Here is a 14,591-nt window from a genome sequence, read left to right on the forward strand (position 1 = left end):
CGTCCTTTAAAGTCCTGTAGATGTAAGTCTGCAGGGCTGGAGTCTGATATACTGAAGTGGGAACAGTCCTATTTCTTGTGATTGGCACACACAACTCTCCTGGAAGAGGAGTGGAGTTTTAAGATAAACATTGTTTTCACAGTCCGCAGCTGCTTTTGACACTGAAGTGAATTGGTGACATGTTTTCTTTGCTGTAAATTTGGAGCAGGAAAGAGCACTTGATAAGCAGAACTTGTTAAGTATACTTAAAGTACTTTTTAGGTAGTGGAAGCAAAGCAATTACCATTTACCTGCTTCTTTCTGCACACGTCTCACAACTGTCAGTTGTGAAACTAACAGTCTTGGGCGACAGGGTCAGTGCAGGACTGTACTAATTCTGACTACATTTTGAAGTGCCTTGAGGTCTAGTAGAAGCAGAAGATTTCTGTGCAGTCATTTGTGTGTATATTCTGCTCCAACTATTGCTTTCCCTAGTTTTCTTTCCCCTCCCTGCTCCTCCTCCCCACCCATCCCCACCCCACCCCACCTTCTGCTGGATAAATAAAGGTGTGCTTCAGTCTGCATGACAATTCAGTGGTCTGTGAGTTTTCCCCAGGTTTCTTCTAGTGATTGTGCTTTAGATGATATTGGGTTGGACACAGTTTTAGTAAACTGTTAGGTCAGACATAATGACTTATGGGATAATTGTCAGAATCCTTGCCTTCAACTTTATAATACCTGCAGTTGTGTGGATACTATTCTCCAAGAGGTGGCTTTCTGTATTCTTGCTCTTTTACAATGCTGCTGCTGTTGAACAGCTGCACCAAATAGTAAAGTTGGAATGCTTTATTTTTCAGTACTTGGGTTTCTGACGATAACTGATTTTTAAAAGGTGGGAAAAAGGGTATTTCCTGTGATCAGTGCACAGTGTGTCTTACTGATCTCTTTTGGACTGATCCTTATTTTAAGCACCAAGTTAAAATTAGAGTTCTTAGTCTGCCTGCTAAATGGGTGTTGGAAGTTGTTAGTAGAATAAGAATTTCTAAAGTATCATGCTCTTAGCTTGTGAGGTCAAGTAGCAGCATGAGAGCTGAGATTAGCCTCAGAGCTGGATTTCCTGCCAAGTGTTACTGATTTCCAAACTGCCCTGGTTACTTGGCAATATAGAAATCAAAGTCGTTGGATGCAAAGCTTACAAAGGATGTGATCCCATTTGGTCTGTGGTGTATCTGTTCAAGTCATTTTGATTTGCAGTGGTTCACTACTCAGAAATCATCACAGCTCTCTCACCACAGGACATGGGCAAATAGTGAAGGTCATCGATGTGAGCTGTAGCTTGGGATAATGGTGTCTGCCACCCCAAACTTTCTGCTGTGCTTTCTTCATCCTGATCGATCGTTTTTACTACTGTGCTTCAGATATGAAGAAATGTTACGCAGCTACAGCAGAAAAGGGCAAAAACAGTCCTGAAGTATTGCTCTTTGAACAATAGGAAAATCAAAAGTAGAAAAGATGACAACAGTCCGGTGTAGCTTGTGTAATAAAGAACAACATACAGTGAAAAGGAAGGTATGTTTTCATGGTGGCTATACAATCTCTGTTCCCTGTTTTGGTGGTGGTGAGCTACGGTATTTATTCTTGGCCTGGCTCTTGGTTTCCACCACTGTAGCAAAGTCTGCAATCTCTCAAGGGTACCACAACAAACAAGGTCGGTCTTGTCATGACTGCATGAAAGATTTCCCAGAAAGATCTGGCGAAGGCTTCTTTTCACAGAGGCAAGATAATTCATGTCACTTTGTTGATGGGACGTGCCTAATCTGCAAGGCAGAGCTTCTACCTCTCCAGAATGTTCAGTGTGCTCAGGAGCTGGGGCATGGTCCTTTCCTCAACATGCTGCAGCTCCTGGCTCCATACCAGACACCCCGTGCGCCCTTCTGAATGCCTCTGCTTGCCTCTCTGCTACTTGGGCTGCTGAGCTCTGCTTTGAAGGCTTTACGTGCATTTCAGAAAAGTTGCCTTGTGGCATTGAAAAGGAACAACTGGTGATTAACACAGTCTGTTGGTGGGTTTGCCTCTCTGGGGAAAAAATAAGTCATAATATTCTGTCCAGAACCTATGGTCACACCTCAGACTCTTGCTGACAGCACAGAGGGAACCTGAGAAGTGAATTGTCACAGAAATGGTTCTTCTCTTACCCTTCAGCTTCTTCTGAGCAAACTGCCTCAGTGGGGCAGTGGGTAGCTTGTATTGCTGCTGCTGGCAGCACTCTTCCCATGCTGTGGATGAAGACCTGTATTGCCAGACCTGGCCTGAGATTTTTGGTGGTGGAGGAAACTTAAACAGAAAGGAGATTGGGTTTTGTTTTGTTTTTTTATTTGCTTATCAAAATTTTTTCCCACTGGCCCTGACTCCATGGCCAGGAAAACTGTCTTGCAGTGATGATCATGCTTTTAATTTAATGAGCCCATGAAGTGATGATTTCTCTTCTCTAAATAATAATATAACAGTAATTCTATATACTGTAGGATTGGTGATGGCTTTGGGAGAAATAAGAAGACGTGTAAGGATTTCCATTATGCAGTCGGACAAGTGGTAAGGGTGAGGTAGATGAGAAGGTTTTTGACACCATACTGTGAACAAGGGTATTGTATAGGTCTCCTTTTTAATAGTACTGGATGATGAGTTCAGCCTTTTCCCAGCGTTATCTTTAAACATAAATATACAAAGTGAGAGCTCTTGCTGTGAAGTTGCATTTTTTTAAAAATTAACCTTGACAGGAATGTGAACGATCTGATGATACATATCACTGTCTAAACTCATCAGCTGGCTGAGGGAATGCTTTTTCCATTTATCAAAATGATCTTTTTTTTCCCACAGTTCTCTGTTTCTGAAACAGTTAAGAGGCCTTTTCTTGAAAGAGTTCATCTGAAGGAATAGCGCAATGTGTGACATGGAATACACTTAAAGATTTGTTACTGTCAGCGAAAAATCTTTCTCCGTTTCAAGAAATATGATAAAATAATTTTCCTCTTAAAGTTACAAAGTTCCTGTTTCAGTCTGCTTGTAGTATCTGTACCACACGTATCAATACTCTTTATTAGCAAGGGTGGGGAGGCAGTTTTCATGACTGTCACCTTAGAGAATTTTTAAAAAAATATATTTAGAATTCTGCATTATATGTATTTTAGAGCATAATAATTGGTGTAGTTTTCACAGCTTTAGAGAACTAGAAGAGGTAAGTTTTCAGGTTGCACTTTATCTTCACTGTTAAGGACCTCCAGTACATAAGGAACACTTTGTAAAGCCTTGCTAATCATCCTGGGCTGGACTTCCAAAGCAATTGTAACGATCATATAACATGTATTCACTGATGCAACTATAATTTACATCTGGAGTAATTGGAAAGGTTCTTAATAGTACAGGTTATGTTCATTACCTTACTGAAAAGCAACGTTAACATTTCCAGTAGTAAGATTATTATAGATACCATGGACTTTGTGACTTGATTCAAGGACATGTTTTCCTTAGGCAAGAGTGGGAGGATAATATTTCTGTTAAAAAATAGCACAACTAAGAGCAAAGGAAGAAAACACAATTGCAGCGAGTGGGTTCAGTATTACAGCCTTCTGCTATGTAAGTCCTGTGGCTTTTTGCTGAAGACCAAAGATGGTATCTTCTCCTAGGATCAGCCCCTTTGCTTAGTGATGACAAGTTAGTAGTTAGTGGTCATGTCACAATGAGATGAATGGCATTTTCACATACCAGATATTTATTTTCAGATCAAATATGGTAAATTGGGAATTCCTCACCAAGTCTGTATGTCCATGGTTTGAAATGTATAAATATAGCTGCTTTTGAGTTATCAACATTCCATACACACACACAGAGACACAAAATTCTGAATGAAATCTCAAACCCTGAAAAATTGAAGTGGATTTTTCCATGTAATTATATGTCCGTCTCCTGATCCCCCCAGGACCAAGTTAGAGAATTAAAGCATATATAGAAGAATTCATGCTGAATAAGATAGGATGTGAAATAAAAAAATATAACAGGTATCATGCACTAAATGCTCTGCTTTGTGTGGAAGCTTATTCTTCACAGTGCCTTTGCGGTTTGGGGTTTTTCTTGTTTGTTTTTGCTTTTGTAACCTAACCTGTGAAATGGCAATCATAGAAAAAAAAGCCCTAATATTCTTCCATTTTAAATGAAGAAGCCAGAAAATTCTGAACAACTAGAATTAAGGTTCTGGTACTGTCAACTAATGTTGGTACGATCCTTTATTTGTAACTGTCATATGGCCAACTGTGGCACCTCTCCTAATGTTGCCCCTTCCTGCTCCCAGTACAGAGGTTTCTTCCTGTCTGAGAAAGCCACGCTGCTCAGTCGCAGGCTTTGAAGCCGATGTGCTCTCCCTCTCACTCCAGCGTGTCCTCTGTGTGCTGGTCTAGTTCTGTGATGGTCCCTTCTAAAGCCTTCCCAGTTCACTGGTAGTCTAGTTCTGTAAAGGTGTCTCCAAACCACATATATCAAGCTCTGCTGACTTCTCCAAAATAAGTGTTATTCTTACCATATTATTGTTGTGGAGTTTATGCCTTTTCCCAACACAGAAATGCCTCCTCTTTATAAATGCGGTTGTGCACTGAGAGCAGTAAATGTTCCATTCTGCTAGCTCTGATGTTTCAGGCTCATCACCTTCCTGGTGCATATGTTCTCCTGTAACTATTAGTGATGTTGGTTATTTCCGTCTGTTTATCTCTGTAACATTAAGTACAGCTGAAAAGCAAATTCTCAGTGTTAAAACAGCTGAACCGTTTTAGAGATGAGAAATGTTTGTCCTTCACTGGGTGATGAAAAAGATTCAATAAGTCACCGATACTAACAGAACTTGTAAGCTTTAAAATGTTTTGTGAAATGAGAATGTCAAGGGAGAGCTTTAAATTTACCATTTTAACTCTGCAAAGCCCTCAGTTGGTCATTGCCCCTGCAGATCCTGATGTGAATCACTTTTTTTATCCACGTAAAAGCCTTTTCCCTTCTAAGCACAACAGTACAGTTGAGTACCTGTGTACTCACCATACTTGACACAGCAGATCCTGGCAGGCTGGTTCCACGTTAATCAGATTCTTCCCATGATGTTCCCTGTCTGAAGAAATTATTTTCCATTAAAAAGAACACTTTCACCATCAGTGGATGCTGCCATGGTGTTAAAGAGCATGGTACTGATAAAGCTTTAAGGTAGGGTGGCTGCTTACAGCTGGTGTCTTATGCATGCGGGCGAGACTTTTTGTAACCCTGCTTGAAATTTGACATTTATCAGCAGGAGTTAAATATTCATCTCTGCTTGTCCTGACATCTTGTTCACAAACCTTTTGGTTAAAGACCATGTGATTGAAAAATGTATGTTAGGAAAAAGTACAGTAATAATAACCTCCTGCCTGGTATTTGTACAGCTCAGTAAGAGTTCACCAGTACCTCAGTCTACCTCTTACCTGTTATCTGTGCTTATTAGGGACATTATTCATCTGTAGACTGTATCCCTTGTTTCTGCTTCTCCATTTCTTGTATTTTTTCTTTTCTTTTCTTCTTGTGTTTCCTTTCTTTCTCACTCTTATGCTTTTTGTCCTTTGCTTGTCTTTTATTTCACCCCTTTCCTCCTCTTCCGTTCCACTTCCAACTTCCTCTTCCTCTCCTGCCTCTTCCTCTTCCTCGTTTGGTCCTATTGAAGTTGAGCCCAATGCCGGGACACCACGTCGTAGACCTCTCTCCTTCTGCCCTTGCTGTGCCCATGAAGGTAACGTAACCTCACACACTCCCTGTTCTCCTTGACCACAGCTGGGTTGTCATAGCAGCACTAGTCAGCTAGTGACCACAAGGCCCCCAGCCTTTTTCTTGCTGTGTCCCCAGACCAACCTTCTCAGTAGTAACCTGGTAACCAGCTTCTCTGAGCCTGTGGCAGGTTATTAAAGGTACAGTATCCCTTTTGCTAGTCCCAGCTGTGCTAGGGAAGGTGTAGCGACTGGGAGGGACATTGGGCAGCAGCGGTGGGAGCAGTAACATCACACTTAAAAGTTTCTGTTTTCATTTGGTGGCTTCAATTTCTCTATTCCTCCTGAAAGATGTTTGGAAGGTGGGGTAAGGGAAGACAATCTGCTTCCTTAAATACGGCCTTTTAATTAGCATATATGGATTAAAGGAATACTGTGTCTTTATAAGGACTGGTTTCTTTAAAAACCAACAAGCCTTAAGCTAGATCAGTTTTCCCTCATCTGTCTTGCTGAGTGCATTCTTTAACTGTCCCAAATGGAGTTTGCTGTAGAGTTTCCATTGCCAAGGCATGGGGGAAGGGGTTGTTCATGTGTGTTCATGGTGTAATTTTGCTAACCACTTAGTCTGCTTTCCATGGTGCTCCCTCACATCAGTTGTCGGTGCTCCCCCTCCAATCCTCCCATTATTCCTCTGCTCATTGGCTGTTTAAAAATACTTATGTATTTCATAGGTCAGTAGCGTTGTGTTTTTGGCTTTTTCTTAGAGGCATTTGTTTTCTATACATCCTGGCATCAGAAAGGATGGGGAGACTTCCCAGTGTTTTCATGGCGCCACAGCACTGGACATCTGCATGTACAGTCTCCCTCTCCTGTCGCCACATGGGCATATTGTGCAGAGATGCTCAGAAAGGAATGCTTGGAACTGAGCAACACACTGGTATAAAGTCCACAGAGCCGGAGGCTCTTAGAGTGGTACAACTGGGTCTGGTATTCCCCAAGGATCTGCTATTACTATTTTTCAAAGGCAGGTATTCTCAGCCTGAGCTGCAGGTTACTAGGAGTTGCAGGCTCTCCTTTGTTTAGCTCCAGTGCAGCACTTCTCTGAGCTCCTAAGGATGGAGGCAGGGCACAGGTCTGAATTAACTAGCCATTAATGTGGTATTTGTGAAGTGTTTCCCAGAGTTTGAATAGTAAGCTTGCTGCTTGATTATTTTTAGCATCAAGATGACTATTTGAGAGTTTTTGATTTTGATGTAGATAGTATGTATCCTTAATAACAAACTTAGGCAGGGGTGTTAGTTACTTTAGGATGCCTAGGTTACATGCAGTGCAAGCTGATAGGATGCAGCAACCCAAAAATACTGTTGAGCTTGATTTGAGGCCTTGCTCCTGCCTCCAATTCCATGCAGGCAGGCACATTGCTAGTGTCCTTGAGGGTGTCTGATATAAGTCACAGCATTCATCTGCAGGTAGTTCAGTGTGGAATCAGTGGTCCAGACCAGGAGATTGCTAGGAGGAGCTTCCCTGGTAAGCTCTTGCATTTGGTAAATTTTAACAGAAGGCTTTGAGAACAGCTTTCTGCGATTTATTCCACATAACTCCTGACAGACAAGAGATTCATCAGTAGACTACTGAGTAAGTTTAGGAGTGGGTTTTAAAATAAATGAAATAACAACCAAGAGTTCTGTACTAGGTGGCCAAGGCCCAAGGTATTTTTATTCTGCTTTGATATTAGCAAATGTGTCTGGGGATTCTTTTTCTTTCCAGTGCTGATGTGCAATACAGTAGAAGTAGTTTCTGTGTTCACTGTGCAGAGGGGATCTTCAAGATGGATAGGTATACGTGGCTAGGAGGAGCAGTCAGGAAAGATTTATTTAGCTATTGAAAAAAGAAAAGACAAGATGTTACTTTTGGCCAGTAAAAGAAAAGATTGAGGACATGCAATTGAAGAAAATAAAGGTAAAACACATGGAGTGGCAATTGAATCTGTTTCTGATGAGCATATGTTTAAGTAGCTGGCGTGAGGATCTATAATGCTCTTCTAATGAAAGGAAAAGTGAAATGCTTACAGAAATCTGGGCTTTCTGCATTAAGAATGAGGAAGAAACAAGCAATCACAAGAAAAACGGAAAGGGGGGAAAAAAAATCAGGCTCTAAAGAGAAGAGAATCCTTTTGGAGGTGACTTCCACTCTTCTGTGTACTCTAGGCAAACTGAATGGACCCGGCTTGGGAGTGCTCTGGCAGCATCTTGCTCGGCTTTCTTTGCACATTTTGCCCCATTGTTGTTTTTGCAGTTTGGGCTTGTAAGGATCACAGGGTGTTACCTGAAAACTTACCAGGTTTCTTTTTTGGCAGGCATGGGTAAGAAGGATGATCCCAAGCTGATGCAGGAGTGGTTCAAGCTGGTGCAGGAGAAGAATGCCTTGGTTCGCTACGAGTCTGAACTGATGATATTGTGAGTGAATCTGCAAAGCTTCAAAAGGGGGATTACAGTGTCACTAATAGTATTGGAAGATCTGTCAGTACTGTCTTCCCCATAATGACAGCAGGTCAGCAGTCTCCTAGGCTGATTCTTGGCTGAGATACGAACCTGAGTATGTTTCAGAGGAGTGGTAGAAGAAGGAATAATGCAATAAGGAATGAAAGTTCCAACTATTTATGCACATGTGGAAGTACGGATGCGTGTTTAAAGCTCTGAGCCCTTCCCAAGCTGTTCTTGGATAAAACATGTCTTTGTTTACACAAGTGTTTTCGAGCTATTCAGAAATAATGTGCGACTCCTTCTGGTTTTGGTAGTCCACTTTTAAGTGTAGCCAGAAGTGTTTAATTCAGTCACCTTTGCCATGTGGCCCTCTGCCTGTAGTGGGACCCCAGTGCGTCTCATTTGGGCTCAGATGATAAGGCTTTTTTCCTGTTAATGAAATTGGGGAACTTTCTGAGTCCCCATGCTGCAAATTCACTGAAATTCATTTCTGAGTATGTCAGCTGACCCAGGCAATGTGGAGGCTGGTCGTCTTAGTGCCTGTGTCAGAAAAGCCCCAAAGTGTTGTCTGTATTGTAATCTGAAAAGGCAATGGCCTGACATGTCCTTAGTTGATAAGCGACTTTTTCTTTAGAGTGGGAAGTTGCAGGAGATACATAGAGGTAAAGTATAATTTTGCAGTGATTGCAGATTTGTTAGTTCCTACACACTGTTTTAGATTTAATATCACCTATAATCCACATAACTTTCTCTATTGCACTTCCTAGCTGAAGGTAGAGAACTTGAGATGCTGAAAGTACATTTAAATCTTTAAAAAATATAGTTATATATCTCAGGTGTTTCAAGAGTTGTTCCAAAACAGATTGGGAAAATGCATAGCAGATTTCTAGAAGGGGAGCAGAAATTGAGAATGCATGTGAAGCAATGTATGGAGTATTTTAATATACCCAGAACTTGGACTCCTGATATTTCCCTTTCAGTGCTCGGGAGCTAGAACTGGAAGACAGGCAGAGTCGATTACAGCAGGAACTCCGGGAGAGGATGGCAGTAGAAGGTGAGAGCAAAAGGGAACATTCCGTAGATTGTATGTGCGTATTTCTAGCCTTGTGTATGCTGATAGTTTTTGATATCTCTGTAGATCATCTGAAGACAGATGAGGAGCTCTCAGAGGAGAAGAGGATCCTGAATGAGATGCTAGAAGTAGTTGAGCAGAGAGATTCTCTCGTCGCTCTCCTTGAGGAGCAACGGCTTCGAGAAAAAGAAGAAGACAAGGACCTGGAGGCAGTCATGCTTTCCAAAGGTTTTAGCTTGAACTGGTCCTGAGTTTAACACATTTACCTCCGCTGGTCTGTGTTGTCCAGTTGGCCTACCCTGAGTTCGCCAGAATTACGTGGATAGGAAGATGTTGAAGGGGAAACCTCCAAAGGGTCCGACAGCATGCAGGGATTTGGTTTGAAGCACTCAGAAGCCTTTTGATAAGTGTGTTGGTTCCAGAAGCTTAAGTTGTCTGCAAGCCAAGCTGAAGATAATGAGTTGAGGCTGTGGAGTCTCCTTGAGGTCCTATACAATGGACCATATTTTTGTGTGTGTGGTAGGAGGGAGAGGAATAATCCATGTGTGGGGATGGAGGTTAAGGGAAGAAGTACCCTTAACTAAACTGGATTTATGGCAGTCCATTCCTTTCCCGTTTTTACTACACCAGTTCTAATAGAAGGGAGGGAAGTGGCAACCCTCTCTGGAAAACCACAGCAGCCTGTAGCAGCTTGTATGGTGGACTCAGCTGTCAAGAGAGAGCTCCAGAAGCCCAGGGCAACACCTTCTTTTCTTTAGTCTTCCTCCCCACCAAAGAAACCTGCAGTTGATCATTACGCATGGATATGAAGAAATATGAGACAGAAAAGATATTACTAGTATGTGTGATGAAACTCTGCCTCCCGGTTTTTAGAGAGATAGGGGCATCAGGGGACTCTCTCCCTATCACAGCCTCCTAAATCATCATCTTATGGGGAAAAAAGGGGAGAAGAAGAGAGAGGGAAGATGCCCTTCTGCTTTGCTACACACTGGAGAGACAGCTACTGCTGGCCTTAGTCTTCATGGCCACAGCTCAGAGGCTGGTGGGCTTCTTTGTTCTGTTTTTGTTGTGACTGTTTTGACACTGGAAAATACTGACCGTGGGACAGTGGTAAGTGTTTGCTGGGGCAGGGGTGTTAAGAGGCAGCATTCCCTGGCTGTTAGGCCCCTAAAAGGGAGAAGCCCTTAAGTGACTGAACCACCATTAAGACTTTTCAGTGTTTTTATTTTTTTCCTCTGTATTTTGTTTTTGCACATTGGAATCAAAGCTTAAGACCTGCCTGGGCCCTCAGTCACTTTGACCCTTTTATGTCAATTAACTTATTTTTTTAATACTTGAAAGAAGATTCATTTTTGTATCTTTTAGGAAAAAAATGGACGAGTGATGGGTGTGTGTGCCTGCTGCATCCTACAACTTCCACTTCTAAATTACTGGACGTTGTTACCTGTGGCTATTTATTAGTGTTCTTATTAATAATTTGATTTTTACACATATTTGATTGTGGAGGGAGTGTTTTAACTCTGTTAGAGAAAGACACTACTGCGGATTGGTCCCTGCTTCACAGCAAGGACAGCCTTTATGTACCCATGGATGTATCCTGCCCTAGGAGTTTTCCTTTATGACAAAATCCTGTGCACTCATGGAGTTGTAAGAATCTCTTTGTGTTCCTAGCATACTTTTCTTCTGCATCCTAGATTCCCTCTGTTGGACTAATAAACCTATAATTTATTTAAATTTTACATTTTTATAATAAGAAAGCCAAAGCTGTGAGGTAGAAATATCCCATATGTCTCTTTCTCGCTCAAGGAGGGGGGACACACTCCTGAGATACAGCTAGAGGGACTTCCATGAAAACAAAAATAGCACATTTCCTGCTGCATCTGATGGAAGAAGCTCCTTTTGGCTCAGCTAGTGACGCTGCTGCTTTTCAGCCAGGAGGGTACTCATTGTAATTGTACGTTAACCAATGAGCAGGATATGCACTGAGCAATTCAGTGCGATTCACTGACGAATTCCCTCAGCACACTACTATGTCCTTAACTTGTCCCGGCAGAGCTGAAATAGCACTGTGCATTGGGTACGTGTCCCACCCTTAACATGATGTGTTAAGAGGTTTTCCCCCCTTGGGAGGTTGTCTGTGTTCTCTTCTTGTTAAAGAAGTACTAAGCCTGCTCTCCAATGTCTTTGTGAAAGTGTCCCATTCCCAAGCATATTCATACAGTGTACTAACTCTTTCAGCTTGAATTTACGCTGTTGGTGCAAGGCACCCAAGCAGGGCTGAACATCCTTTAATCTTTTGCTCCAGGACAGAATTTACCATGGTTTCTTGCTGTTGGTTCTCTCTCCTTCAGGGAGGTCTTCTGTAAGCCAGGGTCTATTTGAATTCACCTCTGACTCAGGAGCATACCTCAGGCTGAGGAAGAATGGCTAGGACTGTCCCCAGAGACTCTGAGCAGTGCTGGTTATTAACTGTGGAAACATGGTTTTTCTGCCTCAAGTGTTCCCCCTTTACCTCCCCCCTAGTGTTTTCTGCTAAGGCATTACAAATTAAATCCAGACGCTCCTGAAACCAAGCAGGCAGGCAGCTGCAGTGCTACTTCGTAATTGTGCATGTTAGCAAGTGGTACCTGCTATACCAGCATCACAGAGTGTTGGCTTACCCGCAGGATGTCCAACAGAATTCCCCCCATTTGCCAGTGCAGGGGCCAGCTGCACAAGTCAAATTGGCAATGGTAGTTCACATAGTCTGCATCTGAGGGGCCAGTGGAAGCTGGAGAGGAGGAGGGAAGAAGGAGGGAAGCTAGATAACATAGTTTGTTGTAAACTGTCTTGTGGAGAGAATTGGCCTCAGTCCGTTTTATAGTGCACTAGGTATATGGACCACATCTAACTGCTAACAAAAGATCATTGAATGTGAGCCGTAGAACAGAAAGAAATCCTGAAGAAGAAATACCAGATTACTACTTTTCCCTTTCATGCTGGGGGACGCTGGCCAGATCTTTGCAATACTGAAGAGTGGTATCACTTGAGGGTGTAATGCCCTACTGCAGGGGAAAACTGCGTATTCTAAACCTGAACTCTTTAGGTTATGCTGAAGGCCTCCAGCAGTGAGAATGAATATGAAGAGCTAACATCGCACATGCAAATTAATTAAAAATACACGAAAGGGAATGTTAAAAGGCCTTTTTTACAAATGGTTGTAAAAGGCACAACTTGTATTTGCTGTTCCGTTGCACTTTAAGAATATGACTTGCATATCAGATACTGAGTTTTTTTTACTATCTGAATATTTTTAATTCAAATTTTATATTTTTAAAGCTGAAGAAGGCTCTTGTGACCACAAGATCCCTTATTTGTATCAGAATCCAAGTAGGATGTTCTAGCTCTTTGTGCTGCCCGGGTGGGCAGCAGCACATGACTCAGCCATGTGCATTTAATGACCCGTGTCCATTTTGTGTATGAGGGTAGCGAAAAGGCCCTCAGCTTGTGAGAAGTGGGCACACAAGGGCATCCATCCCCATGTGACAGGGTCCATACCAGGGTCTGGCCGCTTCCTCCCTGCACTAGTAGGAGGAGAGCCGAGCTTGGAACCTAGCCTGTGTTCATTTTGAAATGAGCACACTGAGGATGGGGCAAGCACTTCAGTCCCCTATGGGGAAGGGAGGGGGATACCACCTCCTGGAAACACCTGGGAGGCAAATGGGGATGGGGGAGTGAGGACTGCCAAAACAACTAATCTGCTGTTTTCACAGTACAATTCTTTTTTTTAACTGTTCTGTTCCTTTTAACCATGTTTTCATTAAAACTCACAAACGGCTGTAAAATCCTGAGCTTCAAAGAACTAATGTGTGGGGAGGTGACAAGATGTTTCAGCTCCAACTTCCAGACATATTCCTTCTTTCAGTTAACCAATACCCCATGGTCTCACTAGGGCATGTTACAAACTGCGTTGCTGAACATATTTTAGAGCAAACCGCAAGTTTTAAAAGTCTGTCCTTCTCTCTATCCGTCTCTGCATTTTATGTAAATATTTGTTTGTATGTAAAGACACCAGTGGATCCTTGGGTTACCCCCAGGGTCAAGAATCTGAGTTTTGTGCAATGCCTAGGCCTCTTTTAGAACACGGTGCTTGCATAGAGCTAGTCACCACATTTGTGTGCACTCTGGTGGTTTTTAATATTTTTATACATCCTAATCCTGAACATTATGAAGTATTATAAGTGGTCTAGACTGCATGATCTAGAGCAGCCGGCAGTTCCATTTTCTTAGCAGCTGTTCCTAAAATGTGCACAGATACACCTTGTTTGGTTAACATTCTTTTAAAATGAGTTTTCAATTAAGTGTTTACACCAGACACCAGTGGATGACAAAGGTGTTGCGTTATAAAATCTCCTGTGTACAAACTGAAAAGCCACAATATGGCTTTATGGGAATTTCAGTCATCGCTGTCTGCAATAAAGAGAACTCTAAAGCATACTAAAAACCAGCCTGTATATAGTTCACAGAGAAGGAGATTGCTGGCTTCTGACCATTGCAAAATAACAGAGATTAGAAGCTTTCCAAAAGTTCCTGCTTTTGGATTGCTCAGAGTACTGCTATATAGGCAGGGTAGCTGGGCAGATGAGGTCATCGCTGAAAGCAGATGTGAAGGGGAGGATGCCATGTTGTCATGGCATTGCAGTAATTTAAATACTCTGTATCTGTGCGTGCATGCGTGTGTGTGAAGTCTAATCCAGGGGAAGGGATCTGCTTTGGCATCTTCCCTTTTGTATGAAAGTGAACTCTGATATTCAGATTGTTCAAGGCTTTTATGGTTGGCATGTATGGAGTGTTAACAGAAAAGCGTATACCCTACCTGTAAAAAAAACCCAACTCTGTTCCAGCCTGTTTTCTCTGTTTGGTTGTGTTTTATCTTTGTTTTTATGCACACTTGCTTCGTTGGTGTTGAGATTTTAGCACCTCAGATGGCCAACTGAACTAAAAAAAAAAAAATAAAGTAATTATTTTTTTCTTTTTGTTGGTGGAGTTACCATTTGTTTCCCTTGCGTTCATTCCCATCGTTCATGATTAAAGAGGAAGCCAGGAGCTGAGGGAAGGTGATCTTGAAATGAGATAAAAATCTAGGTGTTAAAGGGCCTGACTTCAATTTCTCTTTTGCTGGAACACTTGGAGCCCATCTGAACTATCTGAGATACAAATAAATCGATCTTGATACAGCCCCAATACATAGCTCTTCTTTCTCCATATTTTACATTGTTTCTTTAGATTCACTGTGAAAAGAAATTACAA

The 14,591-nt window shown here is 42.1% G+C and overlaps 1 protein-coding gene across 6 annotated transcripts in view; it reads left to right on the forward strand.

The window, feature by feature from the left end:
* Positions 1-14,169, forward strand: part of MICAL3 (microtubule associated monooxygenase, calponin and LIM domain containing 3) — a 109,988-nt gene extending 95,819 nt beyond the window's left edge. For 4 of the 6 annotated variants that reach the window (XM_010566143.1, XM_010566144.1, XM_010566145.1 and 1 more), the window contains 2 exons: positions 8,104-8,203; positions 9,211-14,169. In XM_010566143.1, the coding sequence (XP_010564445.1) occupies positions 8,104-8,203; positions 9,211-9,553 (443 nt within the window). In that variant the 3' untranslated portion in view covers positions 9,554-14,169. The remainder of the gene's footprint in view (positions 1-8,103; positions 8,204-9,210) is intronic. The other 2 variants (XM_010566146.1, XM_010566148.1) reach the window with 1 other exon arrangement.
* The last annotated feature ends 422 nt before the right edge of the window (positions 14,170-14,591 follow it).

This window comes from Haliaeetus leucocephalus, unplaced genomic scaffold (genome assembly GCF_000737465.1).
Source record: "Haliaeetus leucocephalus isolate CR32 unplaced genomic scaffold, Haliaeetus_leucocephalus-4.0 Scaffold206, whole genome shotgun sequence".
NCBI lineage: Eukaryota > Metazoa > Chordata > Aves > Accipitriformes > Accipitridae > Haliaeetus > Haliaeetus leucocephalus.